Source organism: Melozone crissalis, unplaced genomic scaffold (genome assembly GCF_028551555.1).
Source record: "Melozone crissalis strain CALT ecotype California unplaced genomic scaffold, PUWL_Pcris_2 ptg000029l_1, whole genome shotgun sequence".
Taxonomy (NCBI): domain Eukaryota; kingdom Metazoa; phylum Chordata; class Aves; order Passeriformes; family Passerellidae; genus Melozone; species Melozone crissalis.
In genome coordinates, this window is record NW_026535807.1 from 22,179,785 (window position 1) to 22,203,076 (window position 23,292).

The 23,292-nt window shown below is 41.8% G+C and overlaps 1 protein-coding gene across 3 annotated transcripts in view; it reads right to left on the bottom strand.

The window, feature by feature from the left end:
* Positions 1-23,292, bottom strand: part of FAM120A (family with sequence similarity 120A) — a 47,559-nt gene that overhangs the window by 20,855 nt on the left and 3,412 nt on the right. For 2 of the 3 annotated variants that reach the window (XM_054280694.1, XM_054280692.1), the window contains exons 2-9: positions 20,508-20,754; positions 15,763-15,845; positions 8,050-8,178; positions 7,487-7,583; positions 6,307-6,407; positions 5,732-6,015; positions 4,919-5,006; positions 1,477-1,701 (exon numbers count right to left, since the gene is read on the bottom strand). In XM_054280694.1, coding sequence (XP_054136669.1) covers positions 1,477-1,701; positions 4,919-5,006; positions 5,732-6,015; positions 6,307-6,407; positions 7,487-7,583; positions 8,050-8,178; positions 15,763-15,845; positions 20,508-20,754 — 1,254 coding nt within the window. The remainder of the gene's footprint in view (positions 1-1,476; positions 1,702-4,918; positions 5,007-5,731; positions 6,016-6,306; positions 6,408-7,486; positions 7,584-8,049; positions 8,179-15,762; positions 15,846-20,507; positions 20,755-23,292) is intronic. The other variant, XM_054280693.1, reaches the window with a different exon arrangement.

The window sequence follows — 23,292 nt, forward strand, 5'->3', positions numbered from 1 at the left end:
ACTATCGCAGTAATGAATTCTGAAGGTGACACCTTGAAGTGGTTACATTAGGATATTGTCAGGTTTAACTGGACAACATTACCTTAGATGTAAGGTTATGTGTCAAAGGTCTTTCCCACCACAAGGTTCAAGAGTTCTGCACTAGAGTCACAGAGACCTCCTGCAGCTCCAGGCTGAGCCAGAGGGCCTGGCAAGGCCCTGGGGGTGCTGTGGCAGTGGCTGAACAGGAGCCCAGGTGGGTAGGAAGGACCAGGGCACCTTGGGCTGCTCAGCACTGGCGTGGCAGCAGGGCCAGGGCAGTGCCCACCCCTGTGCTGGACATGCTGGGGTCAGTTTTGAGCCCCTCACAATAAGGAAGAGCTGCAGGGGCTGGAGTGTGTCCAGAGAAGGGAACGGAGCTGGGAAGGGGCTCAGCCTCAGGAGGGACCTGCTTCAGCTCTGCACAGCTCCCTGACAGGAGAGCAGAGCCAGCAGGGGCAGGCTCTGCTTCCAGGACAGAGGAAGTGGCTTCAGGCAGCAGGGGAGTCCCCATCCATGTAGGATTTAAAAGCCACGCAGATGCAGCACGTGGGGACATGGGTCAGTGGTGGCCTTAGCAGTGATGGGTTAACAGTTTATCCTGAAGATCAAGATAATCTTACTCAATGATCTTGGAGATCTGTTCTAACCTAAATGATTCTGTGATTAAACATCAAGTAGCATTTAAACATGCTAAGAATATTTGGATATGCAAAGTGTGAAACAGAACTGGCATCAATGGTCATCACCGACCTTCTGATTCTTCTTCACTTGTCTTTGACCAAAAAGTGTAAGAACATGACAGCAACACGAGCTATGGTATAAACAAATGGGAAATAGGAAATCCAAACCTCAACCCTGATGCAGTAACTTTTAGTTTGATGGATTTCAGATCTGCCTGTGGTCCTTATTGTCCTGAAGAGGATTTTTAAGGTGAATAAAAGTTAACAGGCAAGGGGACAGTGCCATTTTGCTAGCTGCTGAAACAAAAGGGATTTCTTAGAGCTGTTGTGTTTCTCTAGGGGACAGCTACCAGTAATGGAAGGGATCAGACTGGGCGAGAAAACAATCTCAGTACTTTTGAATACTGAAAATAGAGAAGACTTGGCACAGACACCAAAGCACATATGCAGGAATTTTTAGATGGAAATGGACTCTGCATAAACACACGCACACAGACATATACACCCATGCATAGAGATACATACAAATAACTGCAAATAGTTGGGAAAAATAATTTTCTAAATAAGCACTTCTAATTATAGCCATCTCATATTTACTAGAACAATGTACCATATCAGTGCTTAGAAAACAGGGGGGAAAGCAGGTTCAAACAACTAAAAAGTGACCAGAAGTTAGAGCATTAAAAAGGAGGTAAAAATCTGATACTCTAGCCAGAAATGCCAGATATCTTCACAGAATCATTTTCTCACAGTAGCTCATTTCAAAATGCCATACCTTGGTTAGCACATGAAAGATGTAGGGATACATTAACCCCTTCTTGTGCCTGTGCTCTGCCACTCGTAATACTTCAGGTGCTACCGGAGGTAATGGAGGGGTGGTAATATCCATGTGGTTTCTGGTGGGCATAGACAGCAGGCATGGGATTTGTGGATTACTGCTTTGATTCCCTTTGACATCAGCTGCCTGACTTCCTGAAGAAGCACTAGAGGAACCTTCTGCCTGTAACAGAACATACAAAATAAAGTGCTTTGGATGTGTGCAGAAACATAACAGGAGATCAACCAAGAGAAACAGCAAACTTCCTCCCTCACCCCTAATGAAAACAGTACATCTTCACATCACACTGTGGCAGTGTGCAGAATGCATTATCCAAAGCTGGCTGTAAGGTTTTCAGGAAGCCTTCCGCCATTGTTTGCTAGTAGAACCAAATTACTAAGACAATAAATATTATGATAAAGCTTTTAATTCATTAACAGCAGCAAAAATTACTGTTTTCTGTAAAATTACTGTAAAATTTTAACTGCCTAATGCAGAAGTGGACTAATGGACTCCCAAATCCATGTGTTAATTGAGAGTCACATAGTCTGTAATTTATCTACATTTCCATAAACATAGCCCTTCTCAGCTTGCAATTCCACTCAAAACGGGAAATTTCATGGTTCAATTAAATAACATGTAAAATACATAGTGTCCAAACTCAAAACGTGGTAAACGCTGTTGATTTTTTTGCTGTTTGGGTTTTTGTTAACATAAAAGCTCTTTGAGAAAATGCTGAAGTTTTCTGACTGGAAAACTAAAGTGGCATTCTATTCCAGTTCTAGAAATGCAGCTTATAAACTTATGGGAAAAATACGATGCATAAAAATATACTGTAAACCTTCCAACCTTTATGTTGATTTCTCACAGATACAAAAAAAAAATTTGCAGTTCATTCCTGAAAATCCTGGTCTTCAAAACCAAAAGCTGGTTTTAGCTTAAGAGTTCCTGTTAGCTTCATGCATATCAATTATCACAGTGACAGTAAAAACTTTTGAGAGCAAAATTTCATCACTTGATGATACATCATGTATGAGTATTTTCATGCTATCAGTAAAGAAGTTCACATGCTTCCTAAGACTTGAAAAGCAAGGCTTGAAATGGAAATGGCCAAAGCATGAAATCCCACAGAACATGTAACATAAAAAATAGGCCCAAACAAACTCAGATGGTTCTCCTCAGACCCACAAAAAATTCAGACCTAAATCAAACAATAAAAAACCCCACACAACTTTCAAAAGTCTTCTACAGAAAAGTGTAGGTAGTAAAAACAGGCTCTAGCAAAGTAGCAAAATATCAAAGGGCAACCTTCTTTTCAGATGATGTTTTAATCACACAGTCAAAGAGGATGTTACTGAAAGATTGTATTTTAGTTGGTAATACAGACTTCATTTGAGTTATAAAAATGAAAATATATAGATGAATTGGCTCGAACATTTCCAAAACAATATGCTTAATAACAAATGCTTTTATATCACACCTTTATTAAATCTGTGTTATAGTATCAAATGTATCCATGTCAGGTTAAAGAATTTTCCCCTGTCTTCTCCTACCCCAACAAGTCTAAGTCAGCAATTCTGAACCACGAGAAGGTTACAGAACTATCCATTACTGGGGGCACACAGGGAAGAAAACAAAACCCTCACATGACAGCAATGCTTTGTACCCAGGCTCTTTCTGCTTCTGCTCCAGCAATATTCCAACACCTAAGCTGAAGAAACACCACAGTTAAAGGGTGATTCTTTTCTTTAGAAATATGCATCCAGCCAAATGAGAGGAGCTTATCTTTGTCAGGTAGAATTCACACTGTGAGATAACCGGTTTTTGACATTTAATTTTGACATTTAAGTCAAGTGAAAGGAGTGTCAACACTGCTGCTACCTGCCTGAGCCATGCTGGATTTTCAGCACTTCAGAAAATCACATAGCTTACTCACTTGAAATCTTGATAGAATCACAGACTGGAAGGGACCTTTGAGACCATCTTGTCCCACCCCTGCCATGGCCAGGAACACCTTCCACTATCTCAGGTTGCTCTGGGCCCTGTCCAACCTGGCCTTGGACACTTCCAGGGATGGGGCAGCTTCTCTGGGCAACTTCTTAAGGAAGTACTACCTCTTTTCTCTATCATTATTGTTTCACCTCTCCAGGAAATGAGTTCATTTACAAATGTACTCACAATCCTTCCTTTTGTGCTCAAAAGACACTTGTGCCTTCTCCAGCTACTGAGGGCTGACAAAGTGGTTTGATAATCAAAAACAAACAGGCATAAAGCTCAGGAGCATTACTACATGAAACTGTATACATTTAAGTCAGCCTGTTCATACATCTCCTGGAAAGTTCAGTGAGTGCTGGTTCATCTCTGGCTCAGTGTAGGGACTGTCTCTGTGAAAGGATGCTTGGGGCTGGGAGAGCCACAGGGCTGCACACAGGGCCCAGCCCAGCAGAGAAGAAAGGAATGTAATAGGTCAAATTAGCATTTGCATACAGTGACTAATCCCAGGCAGACACAGCTACAGGCACGGTCTGCAGAAATAATAACTGCTGATGGATGAAATCATCCACTTGATATTTTAAGCACAAAAGCCCAAGTTTACTGGAATTCCTGTGCCCAAAGTACAGGGAAAATGTTCTGCTTGCTCACAGTGTAACTAACTCAAGATCAGGGTTTTTTGACAGAGTTAAGTTGGTGTACAGCTCTACCATTAAGACACAGATATTAAGTGCAAATGCTCTGAATGTTCTTTCCAAACACAGATCAAACTTGGAATAGAGATCATGTTCTTGATTTGAAATCTCCAATTTAATAAAGATAAATCTTTATCAAGGGCTATCTAGCCCATCTTTACTGAGTTAAACAGCAACACTAACTGGCCCTATGGAGCTACTTTACAAGTATTATGTGAAATTCCTACCATGCAGTTATAAAGGACCTTTAATTCCTCAGCTGAGTGCTAATGCACCTGCAGTGCCTTGGCTAACACTGACGGTGTCAGAGCTGTGCTTGCTCCACTGTGGCTTACAGACATGGGCTCTGACTCCATGGACACTCAGACTGCCACACTCCTTCCTAAAATTCCAACACGCACTACTGGAAGCCCAGAAAGCAACATCTGAGGGTGAGATCATTGGCTAAGGGCCAAACAAAGTTATTGATTTGTTCCTGGTTTGTATCTAGTATTTTGTAAAACATCGTATTTCATGTTTGTATTTATGCATATGCTACGCTGTCCTTGGAAAACTTCCTCCTGTATTCCAAAGACGTTGTTTCGTACCTAACAAAGTCAGTTACAAAGTGTACAGGTTTGCACTAAATACTGTGGATCAATATTGAAAATCCTCCTCCAAGTCTGCCGGAAAGTTTTAACACAAAGTAATAAAATGTGAATTTAAGGAAATACCTTTGTTTGGTCTCCCAGCTCTCCACGTGTTTGACCTTCTGACTGGGTTCCTGGCTTTTCCCAGCCTATTTTGTTCCCACTGACATGGCTGAAGGACAACAGAAAGAAAAACATCATGCTAAAATGCAGTTTGAGAGATAGTGAAATAAATCCTTGGTGTCTGTGACTGGAATTTTGGGCAAGATATTCTGATTTTAAGGGATGCTTTCTATTAAAAATGTCCATTTGCAGGAGTCTTGGAACTTCAGACTTGTCAGAAACATTTATGCAAAATTCTGACTAATAATTTGTTGGTTTTATCTTTGCAAATTTAAAACTCTTACCACAACTCCTTTTCATTTTATGCTCAAATTTAGGATGTGTAAACAGTACAAGTTCAGTGAAGTTCTGCAGATTATAGCTTCTGAAATTTTAATGAATTCTACTGTGAAGCAAGAATATTTTTTATACAAAGTAAAGGAAAGGACTGGAAGGGTTTATGACATTTACCAAAACCTCACTCTCTCAATAAAACCTAAGGGCAGAAGAGGAAAAACACCCAACACTTTTTGGTTTTGGCTTCCTGCTTAAGGAACAAAGCGATGAGATTGAACAATGCACAGTCCACAGTCACAGTGACCCAAAACTATCTTTTTAAGGTCTGTCACATCACTGATTTCAGATTTCTGCAATGACACTTGGGGGTTCCTTTCAGCTCAGGGAATTCAATGATTAATTCTATGATTCTTACTTTCAGGATACAGGTAAACTATTTTGACAGTAAACTCATTATAACAGAAGCTGAGTAAGCGAATATCCTCATGAGAAACTTACTTCACTGCACCTCCATTGCCTTCATCATTGTCAGAGGACGAAGATGTAGAAGAGGCAGGAAAATAGGTTGAATCCACATGATTGGGGCTCCCACTCTGGGCTGGATTTATTGGAGAAGACCGTTCATACAATGGTGTGTGTTTTCCTTCGTGAGGAATGTTACTGTAATTGTTCTGCTCAGACAGACTTTTTCCACCTGTTTCCAAGGTGATGGCTGGCTCAGAGAGGCTGTATGGGTATGGACCCTGGCCTTGGGCCCCACCCTGACTGGACATCTGCTGGGCCTAAAATAAAGGGATCTCTCTTGAGTGAAGGCAGCTGAGGCTTTGCTTTGAAAACAAAATACATTCTTTAATCAAGTGGCCTTTTCCAAATGTATGCATTGAAACTCAGCCATCTTGAGCATCCACAAAAACTGTTCCACCAGAGGCTGTAGCATCACTTTAGTTTCAGGTTTAAAATTCAGTCAGTGACTGCCCACACTGAAAAAGCTGGCTCCACCTTTCCCACCTGGATTGCAGTTTGCTGAGCACTGCAGACCTCTCCCCAAGGAGCAGGGCAGAAGCTGTACTCACCACAGGTTTTGCTTGTAGTGAGGTCTGTGGAATGTTAAGCATCTGAGAAGGAACATATGGTGGCACTATCCCAGGCATACCGAACTGATTCGGTCTGGCTGCTGTATTGCAGGGGAGGAGGGGAAAAGAGAAGGAAAAAAAAATGAAAAAAACCCAAGCACTCATGAAAACACTCAGTATTTGACACAAATGTTACCTTGTTTGTCCTTCTGCTTCTATGGTTTATTTATTCTTGTTCTGTTAGCACTACTGTTTTCTCCTATGCCTTAAAGTCAGTTTTATTCATTTTTACCTTTCAACAGAAATACTTTGTAGCTTGTGAAGTGTATTTTATGTGTCTCACCTTCTTTCAGATCTTTGTATCCCTCATTGCTGCACATTCCTATTTTGTCTGGGAATCAAAGGGAGCTTACAAGAAAATAAACCCCAAGACATGTCATAATGGAGACACTGCCAACATCACACAGATACAGAATGTTGACATTTTGGCATTTGAATATCTGACCTCTTAACCCTTAAGTAGCCTCTTAACCCTTTGATACATGTCTCTGGAAGTAAATCAAGACACCCCAACACCTTCCACAAGAGCAGGAAAAATCTGTGTCACTGTACTAGTATGGTAACTGAAGATTTTTAGAAAATTTCAGCTAAAATGACATTTTAGTGTTAAGACTGGGGCATGAGTAGGAAATCTTGTGATCACACATTTTAATTTTTAGGCCTTGAGAATAATCTGAAACACTGCAACAATGTGTGGCTGCAATTTGAGCAGGTTTGTTATTACACCAAAAAAACCAAAAAACTATAAAGGAATTTCTAAAACATGCCAGCAAGGTCAGTGAGAAATAGTAAATATATTTTAATAACTAGAAATGGCAACTCATGAATGGGAGTGGACACCAGACTTCAGCTGTTCACAGCACCATTCTCTCAAGAGTCCCAATGCCAGAATGGATGCTGCAACAGCCAAGAAGAAACGTAATCCAGGTTGTTCTCTTCTGGAACATGAACACAACATATTCTATGAAAACCTTCTTCTGAAACCTCATCTTTGCAGGTCAATGGGAATTGCCAGAAGATAGAAACGTCTTTGTAAGATGCTGCCAACAATATAATTTCTGATTTAGGGTTACCCCAGGTTTTAATTAAAACAAAAGGCATGGCTGCTGTCATTACTTACCTAGGTAATGTGGTGGATGAAATGGCATAGGTTTATTAGTTGCTGAGTAATAAGCAACTGCTCTCTTAAACCGAGTAACTTTGTCATCTGTTCTAGACTAAAAAAATAAAAAAAAATCTGTCACAAGCACATTCAGGTTTGTCACCTGCAGGTCAGCACAGGGCTGTACAGTAGACAATGTACCATATCTCAGAATTAATGCCTATGGACCCTCCAGGGCTGCAGCACTGCTCCAGTACAAGAAATGTTATATCAACCCATGTAAGGGTAAAGTTTAAACACTTAGTCTTCATGTATAGCTGATTCTCAAGGGCAGTGCACACAGCTAGGCTAAAAACCCCTCTGGTTATCAAGACTGTAAAGCACTGAGGGTAAATGCAGTATTTTCACCCTCAGAAAGCACAGAACATGAAATGAGGACAGCTGAGCCACGGCAAATATCAAGAGATTCCTATTATCAACTGATCAAATCACTATTTTATCAAGTGCAATTCTTCAAGACAAATGTACAGCAAAATTGACTAAAAAAAGAAAACAAGACAACATTTGGCTTTATGCTTTACCTGAGAATGCTGAAAAACATCTTTTGCTATGGCATCCAGATCAGAGGTGTCCTGAATGTTGCGGACGTAGTCGGCCACGGCTTTGATCACCACGTCACACGGCGGCAGAACCAACTGGTGAGCGCGTACCTGTGAGCAAACAGGGCATGAGCAGGGATGGGGCACGGCTGAACCCCCACTGACAGCACTGCAGCACAGCTGAACCCCCACTGACAGCACTGCAGCAATGCCCTGTGCCCACATGTACCAGCTACTTCTGGGCCTTCCACTTTGCTTTTAAAATGTCACCTTCAACAGGGACTCACACAATTCCAACTCACTTCTATGTAAACCTGCTGGTAAAGTACCAGCTCCAACAACAAATGTCAACAATGCTGATTCCTTTACTGCTTTCTACTTGCACATTTCCCCCAGCACAATCATCCAATTCATCATACACGAAAATCTTCACCATACATTCACATATATATGCCAGGAAATATTTTGACACAGTTTATTTTCTGAGTGTAAAGTGATAGCAGAACTGATGAAAAAGACCCATTGGAAACCCTGGAGTTCCACCTCAGCATTCAATTGGTTACTCCTGAAAATAAATGATGACTTGGCTCATGATTATGGGAATGGCTGCTCCTATGTGCCCTGTGTAATCCTCTGTGGGGAACAGAAGCTTCAGGCCAAGGAGCCATCCTGGACCTCTGCAGAATTCCAGGCAGGGAGCAGGGCTGCCAGCTGGATCTGAAGAACTCCTCAAGTATCAGCAGCTTCTGCTCCCACCCCAAGTGCAGCACAGGCTCACACAGACAGGAATGAGGTCTCCAAACATGTGTCCTACATTCTAGAGGAATCCTGAGCAATTTCTAAAAATTCTGGCTGGCAGCTCTGCACAATTCTGAAGCACTCTTCTTGGGCCTATAGGAGCAGCTAGGTTTTTGCTTTTAACATCTTTCAATTTGTTTGCAAAATTCAGTGATTCAGAACCTGAGAGGTGACTATTACTATTAGAGGTAACTAACAGTTCTATTTTTAAGATACAAAAGATATTTAAACAACCTTTATGCGTCTTTACTGCATTCTACACAGAGAGATCACACTTTACTAGAAAATAGTGCAATTCAGACTTGTCAGAAACATTTAGGCAAAATTCTGACTAATAATTTGTTAGTTTTATCTTTGCAAATTTTAAACCCTCACCACAACTCCTTTTCATTTTATATGGGGTCTAACATATGTGATTATTTTCTTCCCTGCCCTTATCTGATCTACTTATGATGTGATTTCTTACACTGCTCTCTTCATATTTAGACCATGGAATTCTTGCCAGATACCCATTTTTATTAATTTCCTTCTCCTAATGTCTACTCTTTACAAATGTCAGGATACACATTCTATATCTGGCCAATCCCTACCAGAAATGAGCTCTATATTTTAGAAGCCTAAATTAAACCAAGGAACAGAATGGTTAAGGGACCCTAGTCATCCAGTTCCACCCCTGCCATAGCAGGGACACTTTCCACTAGTCCAGGCTGCTCCAAGCCCCATCCAGCCTGGCCTTGGGCACTGCCAGGGATCCAGGGGCAGCCACAGCTGCTCTGGGCACCCTGTGCCAGGGCCTGCCCACCCTCACAGCCAAGAATTTCTTTCTAATAACAAACCTAAACCTGCCCTCCCCTTCAGGTTAAGACCATGCCCTCATGTTTTATTAGTCCATGCCCTTGTGAAAAGTGGACAGTTAATAACAGTTTTGTTTAGTGTAGTCAGTGGCAGGCTAATTATTTCTAACTCAAATACTAAAATCTAAGTTTACACTAGTGAATATAGACAACAATACTAAATATAGATCACATTCACATGTAAGTTTAGAGTCACAAATACTGGTGATGAACTTTTGCCCACATTTTTCCAGAAGGAGGAATAGATTTTCTTCTCCCTGGTAATCCAAGTCAGCTGCTGAACACCTCCCATTTTCCTCCTATGTGTAACAATTACCCATCTCTGAAACAGCTGAATCATTCCATGGCTGTGTCATGCTGGATGTGCTCTCTGCAGAGCCCTTGCAGAAAGCCTGCACTGCTCCCTGAGTGTTCCTGCAATCTCTGCTTGGAAATCCAGTGGAGGACAGAAGGAAGCAATCGCCTGTAATTTATGTGTTCTCCATGATGGCAATATTGAATAAACCACACAAAGCTGCCATCACAAGAAGACATCACATCACTTTGGCACTAAAGGCCCTGCAAGTTTGAAGCCCAAGTGAGGCCTATGAAGGGCTCACTTGGCACACTGCTCCCATTGAGCTGCCTGCAAACAGCCTCAAGATCTCACCAGAGCATACTCTTAAATGCTGAAGTGAGACCTCCTGGAAGTATGTTTTATAGACCCAGAGACATCTCATGTATTTGGACTTTCTTCTATTGCAAAGACATCCAGTGCAGATGTGAGAACATCCTCAAAACTAAGAATATCATGACCAATGCTACACAAAATTCTGAAATGAAAATTGTGAAATAAAAGTACTTTCCTGATATTAAAGAATAAAATATCATTCTATTAATTTCAGAACTTTCCAGAAATCCAAAATTGTAGATCTTCTACTGAAACATAACAAATGTTTCTAATCCCGTGTGCATTAAAATACAAGCTAAGTCTTACTGCATGTTAGGGCTAGGAAAAATTCAGACTTGCAGCAGAAGTTACAGAGCATGTGTTTGTTGGTGGCTCAAACTTACTGTCAGTGTCACACAAAGCATTTTAGAGCAAAAGCAGCAGCATGTTTTACCAATTTCTTATTAGAAGTTACTTTTTTCCCTTATCCTCTAGAGAAACGTTTCAGACAAGCAACAACACAGAAAATCAATTTTGGAAGACAAACATGGGGTGGGTCCCACACCTGCAGGCAATCAGGTTGGAGAGCTTACACCTGACAGGAGCCCAGTTTCTTTGCTAGTTGTAAAAGGACTCCTTCAGTTTGTGACAGGGCACTGACAAAAATCACAAGTCACTTATTTGTGCACTCTGAGAAGACTAAGTGGGGAAAGGCAATGAATTCTATAGGGGTGCTTGTCAAAATGAGTAGATTACAAACATAGAAGCAGCAAGATAAAAATGTCTTGTGTTTGACAAAATAAATTTGCAAAAATGCTTTTTTGGAAGAGAACAGACTCACATAAGCACAACTCCATGGGATGATCAGGACAGTACAGAAGTACCTAAGCTACACTTGGGAAAAGGTCCCTGGCTGTGGGAACACCTCAGCTGCCCACTGTCTTCAGGAAGCAAAGCCTGCAGAGACTAATCAACACCCCATTTACTACTGTGCCTGCTGGAAACAGATAATTGGTTCAGTTTCATTTTCAAAACATTAGAAAAGAGACCTTGAAGATTTGGTTGCTGTGAGGCAACACACAGGGAACACCTTTTTTCCACTGGTGAGTGAAAAGGCTGAAGATATGAAGAGGAACATGAATTATGTCAGAAAGCAAAGAAGAGAGCAGAACTACAAGCCAAAGATGTGACACAGACAGACTCCATGAGACCTGTGGACAGCCCAGCACATTCCCAACCTGAGGGCTGGGCTGCCATCCAGAACTCCCTGACCAGCCATAGGGATGAGCCAACAGGAACCTAGAGGAATTCTACAGCTCTAGAATGAACCTTGCAGCTGGGCAGCAATAACCCCTGGCTGCCCCACAGGCTGCAGGTGTGCCAGAGGGACCCGCAGCAGGAAGATGCAGCAGGCTGAGGAGGAGCTGGGGCACCGTGGGCTGGGCAGCCAGCAGAGCCAGCAGAGCCAGGGATCCCCCTCAGTGCACAGCACTGCACTCTGTCTGGGGCTCCAGCCCTGTCAGAACAGCTGAGCTGGTTGCAGGCCACCCAGACTGTCAGAGAGGAGCAATTGCTCTGGAAAGGCTGAGGGAATGGGGCTTATCCAGAGTGGCAAAAACAAGGCTTTGTAAGTACAGCCTTCCACTGCCCTCAGAAAGGTAACTGAGCACAGAGAGCCAAGACAGCAGACATACCCTGAAACAAGCAGGGCTCAGCACACAAGGCAAAGCATCTTCACTGTTGGGGCCATGAAACCACAGGGCAGGTTGCCCAGACAGGCTCTGCAGTCTCCAACCTTGCAGATTTTCAAAACTAGTCTAGGCAGTGCCCTGAGCAATCTGCTCTGACCTCAAGCTCACCACACTTTTCACAGGAGGCTGCTCATCACTGGATGACTTCCTGAGATCCTTTCTGACCTGCATTACGATGACCCTTAGCAGCCAAAACCCCACGAACAAGGCACTGACCTGAAGTATATCCTAATAGTGTCACCTTTGTCATCTGAGCAGCAGCAAATTACCTAAGCACCTACTTCAAATATTGGTCTCCCTCTGGCAAACACCCTCAGAAGTCAACAAACAGCAAGACAGGAATTTCCTAGAGAGATTCAGAGAAGAAGCCTAACCTGCATAATCTGGATTGCTTTCTAGAAGCATCTTTGCCTCTCCACTGAAATGGAACAATGAAAGAAATGGAGTTTCCCTGCATACTCCTCTTATTTATAAAGGGAGGCTGCATTAAGCTTTGTTTCTAAGGTTACCTTGTGAATGAAGAGTCAGCACTTCTTCCGTGGTCTGTGCTCCCAAATAGGCACCAATTCCTTCCAGAGGTAAGAAACTGCCCGCCCAAATTCATTCTGACAGTATTATACATTGATCTTGAAGCTCCATACTGTAACCAGTTTTTCCAGAATAAGAACCAAATTGTCTTTGTCTTAAAGATAAATCTCAAAGCACACAAATAAAAAGCAGGGTAAGATAATTCTGGTTTACAAACAAGGTCTAACAATCAGATGATTCCTCAGAAAATCTATCAACTCTCCTTGTTTCAAACCCCTGATTTGGGGGGTCATTTTAGTGAACTCTGACCTCAGGGAGGTGACAGGACTCAAGTGCACGTCTGCACTCTTATGAGATTTTTCCACAGGGACATTTGGGACAGATGAGATCCTGACTCAGTTCAGGTCACAGAGCCAACTTTTGATTCCTTCTCCCTGTTGCAGCAACAGCAATTCCTATATCTTCTTTTATATTTGGTCATGGAATCTTCCCAGTTCTGTTAAGCTGACAGTAATTGTTGTTGCTGAAAGGCTTTTCATCCAGCACACAGAGACCTTGTCCTTACTCTTGGGTTCATTTCCTTCCAGATGTTAAGGCATGAATTCTTCAGTCAGGCTTTTAATTTTCCTCCCATCTTCCCATTTCTACTCAGCTGTTCCTGCATGAACACCCCTCCAATAAAAACAGAGGTAGGGGTTCCTTTGGTTTGTTTTTTTCCCCTCCCCAAGGTGACTCCAGGGGAGACCCAGCAATTTCTACCAGCAAAGCTGGTAGTTTCTTTTTTAAGTTACCCTTTTTCACTGGTGAACTGGCAAAGCTTCTCTTGCAGGAAAAGTACCTCTTTTGCTACAGCATAATAAAAGATTGAAAGAGAATGCAGGAAATAAACTGTATTTTATTAACTGTCACAGTTCTCCCTGAGAAGCAACAAATCCGGCCACTGGAACAGAATCTGTCAGCTTTGATGCTCAAGACCATACTGCTCTAAAGACAAAAGATTAAAATCTTTACACAATGAGAAAAAGCTTTCTAAATCCTGAGCTGAATAAGGTGGGATTAAATCCCTTGGGTTCCTGAACATGAAGAACACTCAGTTGTGACTCTAAATAGACACAACAAAACAAAGTTTGTAAGCACAGCCCAAGAAGGACATCCTGGGGAAACACAACAACTTCCCCCCCATTTTGAGGTCTCATGAAGGCTTGTGCTTTTTGGGAATGCTCTGAAACTACTCCTTGCTATCTCCCTTGTGGTTAATAGAGATATTTTTTAGGTTTTTTTAAGCATTCATAAAATTTACAAGTAATATCACTTTGCACACAGCTCCACTGAAGATATCCCTACAGAGAGCTGTGGTGGCATCACTGATATACCAGCACGTCAAGGAAATGAAACTCAATTAATGAGCTCCTGAAACAAGTCATCATTTCAAACCATGAGCACTGTAAAATGAAAGCTGAAGCAAACAGGCAGTTGTTCCATTACCAGCAACTAAAGCAGACCAGTTTGCTGCAGGTATGTTCTTCCACCTGACAGCCCTGCCAGGCAGGAGACAGAGGTGCTGTGCTCAGTCTGGGGCTGTGCACTGAACAAATGGCCAGCAAGCTGCCATGAAATTCAACAAACCCTGTGTTGTGATAGTCTCTCCTCAGTCAGGGCACTCATCTGGGGCTTTGCATTGCTTTCAGTGCAGCAGTTTTCACAGAACCCTTAACAGCCAAACGGGAACTGCTCTCATATCTGATCACATTGGCCCACAGATAAAACCCAGCAGGGAGGAGTGCCTGTGGCAGGCCAGGATGCTCTGAGGGTACACATTTCACTTCCTTGGGATGCCAGCCACAGAGTCCAGCTGGCACTTCCACTGAACAGGTACATCTAGATGCAAAGATGACATATCTAATTTTCACTTAAGTAATTCAGTATAAATTTTGAGGGCTTTCCAGAAGGTCTAGGTGTCTGAAGTTATAATCTGACCTGACTAACAAGTCTACTCAGGCTAGACATCAGGAAAGAATCACCAGAAAGTTTACCAACACTTGGCAAAAGCCGCTACATTTTAACCTCTTTAATAAAAAATGAAAATACAGGCACACTCACTCATTTTTTCACCTCAAATTTTAAGAGGAAGGAGCAAACATGCATGCAGGCTTTGTTTTGCCACTAGAATGTGCTGACACTTACCTTTCTAAACACCAGAGCAGCAGCAAAATAGAGGATGAATGTAACATCAAATGTCACAGCTGTTCACTAAGCAATGCATGTGCAAGCCTTGAAAATTCTGCTGAAAATCTGGAATCTTGTTTTAAATTCTACCTTTGGCAAAACAAGTTTTCAAGGCTTAATAAACTTCCAGAACAGAAGGGGAAACACTCGTCTATTTTTGCTGTAGAGATAACTACGCAGTCTGACAGAATTTACAAAAAGCAGATTATTTGCTACATGGCACACCTTAGGAGAAAGGCAAATATATGTATCTGTTGTGGCAGAGAGAAAGGTCACTATGATCCCATTCTCTGATGTGTCCAGTTTCCCTGTTATAGCCCTCTACTTGGCAGATGCACGGGGCAAGTGTGATGAAGCAGCAGAACACACATGCTGTAAACTAAGAGCATCAGGCAATTTGCTTGTCTCAACTCCCCCCCTCCAAACCTACCAAAGGCCACTTCAGCTTTCTCATGCAATCTGTTTTCCAGCATATTTACACTTTAAATACCAAAACCAGATTATTACACACAAACTCAGAGCAGCAGAAAATAAAACAAGATGGTAGGAAGATATACAGCTCATTATTTTTGATAGCTGAAGAACATGACCAAACAAAAAACTCTCCTTTTCAAGAAAGAGGAGAACAAGAAGCTACATTCTGCAAGCCAAATCACACTGGAGCTCTGACTTGTGTGGCTGAAGGGCACTGAGGGGGATCACACAGGCTAAGTTTAGCCTTGTAAGGCCAATGACCCCAGGTATCCTCTGCAGCCAGGCACTGGGACACTTGAGGGTGACTGGGCACAAGGGCCTTGCAGAGCTGCTTTCAATTAAGCTATCACATTGCTCTTGTTAACCAGTAGTATTGATTTTAGCTTAATTTCTCCTAGTTATATTAAATTTGTACCTTAAGTGAAGCTAGTGGATGTTCTGGACCAAGTAAACTCCAATGAAAGGAAGCCAAATCTTCATCAGGTAGAATATGATTACCTGGAACATAATGCAGAACTCATTTAAGTGCACTGTAAAACATTACACAGCTTCTACGTACAGCAAACAAATCCGCAGTCAGTCCTCAACTCCTGATCAAGGGGATTAACAGATTAAACTTGCAGATAGCATTCTGTTACTCCAGAAAAACCTAATTAGCATGCTACTGCTGCAGCAGCAACAGCTCCTTGGTGTGTGTGAGGACCACTCTTCCATGAAACCAGCTCATTGACACCAGCAACAGGGCCAGGCACAACCAGAGTCCACCTCAAGCCAGTGTGTCCTACTAGGAAATCCTCAACAGATTTCACACTGCAGGTGCAAGAGAGTAAGAGCCTGTTCTGTTGCTCCCTGACACAGGCTGGTAAGGCCTTTCTGCAGCCCAGCACGTGCCATTAGTGATCCACATGGGAGCTGCCCCTGCAACCTGCACTGTGCAAGCATGGGTCAAGCAGCAAGGCAGCAGCCAGGTTTATCCAACCCTCAGGAACATCAGCAGCTCCAGCAACACTTAGCAGATCCCCAGCTCCTGAAGGTTCTTTTCATGATCTGACCAGGCCAGATGGGACCTTGTGCTGTCAACAGGGAAGGAATTGGGAAATTATTCTGTTCTTTCCATGGACAGAGATAGAGACTGTATTTACCACACTGCTCATGCCTAATGGAAGATCACCCACATTGTTGTTTGGTTTTTTTCCCAAAGCACATCACACTCAAAAAAAAAATTATTACTAGGAAGCATTTAAAACATTTGTATTAATCAAAGACATAATTAATCAACCTCTGATGGAGTTCAGTGGCTGTGTACCCAAACTTTACAAAGAGCCAAACAGATGTGTTAACACAATTCTGGCAGAAAATTTCAGGATCTATTCAACACCTGGCTTTATGGAGCAGCAGTTTCTTAGTGAATGCACTGTTCATAAAGAACATGAAAAGATTCTCTGAATATTACAACAATTGTTTTCTTTCTTGGTAGTTTGTTTGTAAAATCATCTAGTGTGCTCTTAATGCTCCTTAACCTGCAAAGGCAGGCAAGCTGCCTGCTGACAAGCAGGTGTCCTCTCAGAGTGGGAAGTCTTTGTGTCCAATCAATACTTCACCCACTACTGAGATCTCCAGCAAGGAGATGTTATCATTTTTTTTTTCATTAGGAGCTAAGCTTTAATCTCATATCAGAAAGATTCAACAAGTTTGCATATAACAGCCACACTCACTAATCTGGTCAAGGTAAGATTAGACAGTCTTTCTAGAACAGGCCTGCAAAAATCTACTGTAGCCAGAGCAGGACAATTCTGTGCTGAGAATCACTCCTGCAGATGCTACCTTCTAAAACAGTCAGGGTCTCTCTCCTTCCACCCAAACTCCAATTTTGTTTGGTCTCTATCTGTCATTGCAGTTAATCCATGACCCAGAACACATACAGGCAGTGTTCGATCAATTCTCACCATGCACACGGAAATGCAGCAGTGTCTTCTGTGCTCCAATTAAGAAGTGATGCCTGTACTCACCTTATGTAGTTCTAAAATTTTAGAGAGGAGCAGAACAGGATTCCATAACTAAACATGTTACAAAGTGCTGTCACAGTGGGAAAGAGATCAGCGTTATATAAGCAACCTCTATTTCTTGACCTGGCTGAACAACCTCAACATATATTGATTTTTCCCAATTTAATGGCTTATTTTAGTGTATGCCTTAGGTTTTTTTTTTAAAGCAATTAGATACTAATTGAAGTCACTGTCCTTTCTAAAGAGTTCACTGAATTGGAACCTATATCTCACACTGGATTTGTTTTTCTACTTGCTGAAGCTTGGGTGCTTATCTTTTAAAAAATTATTCTGAAGTATTTGAGTCAAAAGTTACAAAATAACCCAATTCAACTCCCTGTTTACATCAGCAGCAATTAGAACAGAAATTTTTAAGAGCATGCTCAGAGGATGCAGTATCCAGATCACATTTTAACCACCCATTCCAAGAATACCCTTTATATTACAATGCTACAACTATAAACCCCTTCCAGATGAGAACTGTAAGAAGGAAAAAAAACAAACTGTAAACCAAGCCAACCAACCACAGTGTACACAGAACCTCATCTGAAAGCAATCTTTACAAGTTTGCCTTGTTGATACAGTCAGAAAAACATTTTGAGGGAATATTTCAATAGAAACTTTATCCCTGAACAGAACTCAATCCCAAAACACTTGCCATTGAGAACAATTTTTTAACTGCACAGTTTACAATCATTCCTCAGGCATCTCCAACTGTTCAGTGAAACTGAAACCTTGAGGATGATTTCCTTTTTCAGCATTTCTCAAATTAATTCTTGGAGTTAATGACAAGAAAGATTCTGAACACAAAGAAAACTTTAGTTTTCTGGATAGAGGGAAATACATCTGCAGCCCTAAAGCTGAATATGGATATCACAGCTATAGTGATAGTTTGGGCCTCCTGGAATTGCAAACATTAAACCAGCAACTTAACTGTAATTATTTCAGAACACATTCTTTTATTCCTACACAAAGTACTAGCATGGGGAGTTATACTCCTGTGCCCAGAAAAAAATTCCTGTGACTTCCCATGTCACCAAACGCTCACTCATTCCCTACCATTGTGCTTTTCTTTATTCTATTTAACACAATCGAAAAACATTCAAAGAGGCCACAGGAGTAGGGATGGAATAACCTGTGATGCCAGAGAAGTCCTCAGATATTCAACAAAAATATAAAAAATTAGATTAGAAAATAAGGCACCCTAATTTAAACACATTCCATGCTTCACGCACCTGTATGCATGTAGGAACCTAGTATTCTATTAAAAAAAAAGTTACTGTATTACCAAGGTTGCAAAAGTTAAAACATGTTGCCCATACTTCAAGCCAAACTGTATCTGTTTGTTGTCAGCTTATATAATCACTTCCTATCCAAATATCTAAAGTTCCTAAAATTCATTCATATAAAAATAATAAAAAAACTCCAAGCACAGGAATATCTTAAGAGTATCTTCTCTTCTAACCCCGATTTCCATGAACTTTATTCTGCTTACTCATACTGAATACATACACATAAGAAATGCAAAGGAATACTCAGAACTAAACTTGTAGCTGACCTGGGGGTTTTTAACCTTTGTACCAATTTGACAGGGAGGGAGGAAAGCAACCAAATCTCTCTAGAGTAATCACGTGAAATTACCTCAAATTTCTTTCTTCTAAGAACATGCTGAAAACTATTTGGTCATGAAAGACAAGAGAGAAAAAACAACCAAGAGTTTCCTGCATAAAACTGCAAAACTTTCAGAAACTTTATCAGAACTTATCTCACCCACTGTTTGATATAAGCAAGCAAAGCCCCAGCAGACCATGCAGCTGGAATTGTGTGCCAAATTAAAGCCACACTTCCCATGAAGTCCATAAAGCATATCTGCAACTGGGAAACTGCTTTTCCAGCAGTAATTATTACTCACTGAACTGGCATGCCCTAACTTATTTATAGACTCCAAAACAAAGCCAAGCAAGTCGTCTGACATGCAATTCCTGCAATGGCAGCTCAGCCATCCTTACCATTGCCTTCCCCCCCTACACCTGTGCACACACGAAAAACAAACAACAAAATCAAGTCCAACTAGCCAAATACCAGTGGCTGTCTACTGCAAGATCCATTGGATCTTTCCTTCTTAATATGGAAAGTGCCTTCCTGGACTGGGAACAATGTTAAGGACCACTAAAATATTAGCATTTAAAACAGTGACACAAAGCCTCTCTCACTGAGAGCTTTCAAAGAAGTTTTATTCCTCTATCCTGTTACCATTCTTAATTTGTTTGCACAGCATGACAAGACTGAGAACATGGCTGCTTCCAAAAAGCATTTAGAATGCTATTATAAATAAATCTTATTCATTGGAGTCAACTTTGTCAGTACTTAATTCACTCTTCTGTCTGAGAGAGTATGACAGTTATTCTCTACCACTGCTATGGAAATAGTGTGTGTTAAAACTCTCCCATTTGAGCAGAAAAGTGAAACTGGAGACATTCCCACCTATGCTACTGAGAATGAGGAGCTCATGGGCATGAGAAGCAGGAGTGCTAAGGAAGTATGCAGCCAAAACCAATGGAATGGCACAAGGTCAGTCACTTGTGCTTTCAGAAATGCAGAGTTCCACTCAATAATAGCTCAGCATATTTCTGTTGCACCTGACATGCTGCCATATTTGTCCAATACTCATTTCTGAGGGGAAAAAACGCCCCAGCAAACCAAGCACCTTCACTCCATAGGTGTTATTTTTAGGAAGAATTCAGGACAAAAGCATACTTCCCGTCAGGAAAGTGTACCACTGAAACTAGACCTCATACACTATACAGGACCCAAACTAGAACCACAACTGTCCTGATTTCCCCCACCCACAGAGAACATTCTGGCTAGGCAGAGCTCAGTCAAACCCTTGCTTTCAGCTCTTCTTTCTAGACAGCCACAATTTGCATTGCTCGAAGGTTTCTATAAACCGGGCATGTCTGACCTCAAACACACATGCAGTCCACCTCACACAGCAGGAGTGTCTGGAACAAAAGGATGCCTTTCCCCCGGTACCCTGTCAAATTACACACACATTATTTTAAACCCGTTAACAGCAACTGAAATCATAAGGCTGACTAGCAGCATCTTCACTTACCTAAAAGAGCAGCAAAAATAGGAAAGCGATTTGGATTCAGGTCCAGTTGCTTGGCAACTTCATGCATTAGGTATTGGCTTGTTGTGAGGCTTTTCCCATTCCGGCTCAGTTTTAGGGCATGGGCACTGAAATAGTAAGGGATGTTGCACAATGCATAATCGGAGTCATATGCAACCAAACCATGGAAACCCTTTTCTCTGCAGAAAGCAATCACTTCTTGATGATGATCTTCAATGCTCTGTGCAACCTAGAGTAGAAGACAGAGCAATTAGCTTCAGCGTAAATGGAAGCACTGATTGATCACAACTATTATGATACAGTGGGTCGTTCTGAAATGATACACGTGAATTTAAAATACTCGAGATATTTTTGAAGTAATTAAAAAAATCCAGTGATGCAGCACATACAGACAGGACCTCAGGAGCACCTGGAAGCACAGCACACACTTCTGCAAGCCTGCGTGCTGCAGTGGCATTGTGCACTAGTGAACTCATCTGAAAAAACTGCTTATTACCAGAAACATTTCAACTCTGAAGACATTACTGTTCCAGTGTCTGTACCAGCTCATGGCAAAAGCCTTGAGGATGTGGCTACTCCAGCAGTTCAGCACATAAAGATGCCCCCATGATCAAACGAACTCACGGTACCTTTTAAAATTTTTTGAGCCTTTTAAATGGGCCAAACACAACCACAGATGAACAGAGATAACTTTGTTGACCTTTCAAATGCAAACCTTGCTGTATTAAGCCAACTTTTTTTCTCATTTCCACCTTCAGCCTAATCCCTTCAGGCTCAACTGAATCTGATGGTGCAAACTGCTTTGAGTTTTTAGCCCAAACTTCACCTCTCCACTCCTGTTGCCTAGCAAAGCCCGTATTTTAGGCTACAGAAACCAGATGACTTGAATAGACATGTGCAGGGAGACATGGGCCAATGCCTAATGTTGGATATATAAAAGGAACCCTTTCTAATCAAGAAGCTTATACTGAAACTGGAAGTCCCATGAGGACAGGCCAGGACCTACAGCCCTGCATTCCACCATACCTTCAGAACTGGTACAATTACAGTATGCATAAAGCACACTCAACAAGAGCCAGCTGAGGAAAGCAGAGGGGAAGGGATCCCTCTGGATCCCTAATGCCTCTGCCATCCACAGACACAACACACATTCAGCCACACAGAAATCCTCTTGCAAGCTGGGTGTTGGTATAACCCATCCTCACTGAGTAATCCCTTTTAACCTCAATACAGATAGCAAGTTATCCCAAAACAGACCAGTACAAAACTATTAGCTTCAGTCCCCACAGCATACATGAATAAGCACAGCCTTAGTGCCAGCAAGGCTATTTATTTCCTCTGCAGAACAGGAGACAAGGTCCACAGCCCCTGCAGTCACCCACAGCAAGTTTACAGTGACCCTTCCTGTTCTACTCAAGTCTTGCACTTGCTGAAGCTGCTGCTGAACTACCATATTCCAGAGAGGTATGTCAAATGTTCCTTCTCCTGTGCACCTTTGTGAGATGCTCCCTTTCAAGCCAGACCCTGAGCAGCGAAACAGTCAGCACCTCACCTGCTCCTGCAAACAATGACCAGCTCACTAAGCTCTCCCGACTACTAATCCTACCATCCCATAGTCCTCAGAAAATGTTACTTCTTCAGAAACTTCCTCGATGGACTGTTTTTGAAATTTACTTTGTGACAAGAACACACACACACTCATTTTTCTCACAATGATGCTGCCCTCTAGCATAAGGTGTGGGAGAAACCATAAACACTTCTGGAAAAAATTTAAAGACATCAGATTTACATAGTTCCTAACTAAAGGAATGCAACTTAGGCTTTACCCCACCCCCACCCACCAGTCTTCACGGGTTTTAAATTAGAAAAATCCCTCCAATGTTTTTTAATTAAGGGTAGATAGATTTAAATTATGTCCATATCTCTAAACCCAACCTCTCTGCATGCACAAGCAGCTCTGATCTATAAAAAACCAAGTGAGAACTTCTTCTGCAGCACTAGGTGTGACATGGGTGTGCAGATAACGCAAGAGGAAGCTCTGTGTGCAGCTCCTCTGATTTTTTATGAGCTATTTCCTCTATCTCCACAGCCTGTAGTTCCCACCCCATTTTATTGAGCTCTGTAACCCAGCACGAACCTGCTGTGTGCTCAGGGAATACCAGAATCCATGTTCAAATAACTGAACCATCACCAGGAAAAGAGTGGCATTTACCAAAGTACAGTTAACCCACAAAGCTCTGACAAGATGGAAGTAAGAGATAAATTTCATGGCTCTCAAAATGCAGAGGTACCCAGAACAGCAGCTTCAAAAGGAGAGGGATGTGGTGGAAATCACAGTCAGGAATGTGGAACCATTCTCAAGTCTAAATCTTGTGTAAACATTAATGGTGCTGCCTCAGAAAGAGAGAATCCTGCCTGAGTAAATACACATGAGCACCTTAAGGTACTGGGAACAAAACAATCCCCCCAAGTATTAGAGTTATGAAGAACTCCACTACCTAAATATTTCGATTTTAGCAAACCTACTTAGCATAAAAGTTTCTTTTAAGAATTATTCTCCCCAAACTGAAAACCACCAGGTCACAATGAAACTAAGAACCCGCAGGATATTTGTTATAACCTGGAGGAACCTGTTATTTTTACATCCTGCTGAAACCATCTGTGAGTGATTTATAATTGTTCTGGATAGAAGACATTACTTTTTCTCCTCCCTAATTACCAAAATGGATTAAATTCATGGCCACTTCCTAGCTTCACACAGAAACCT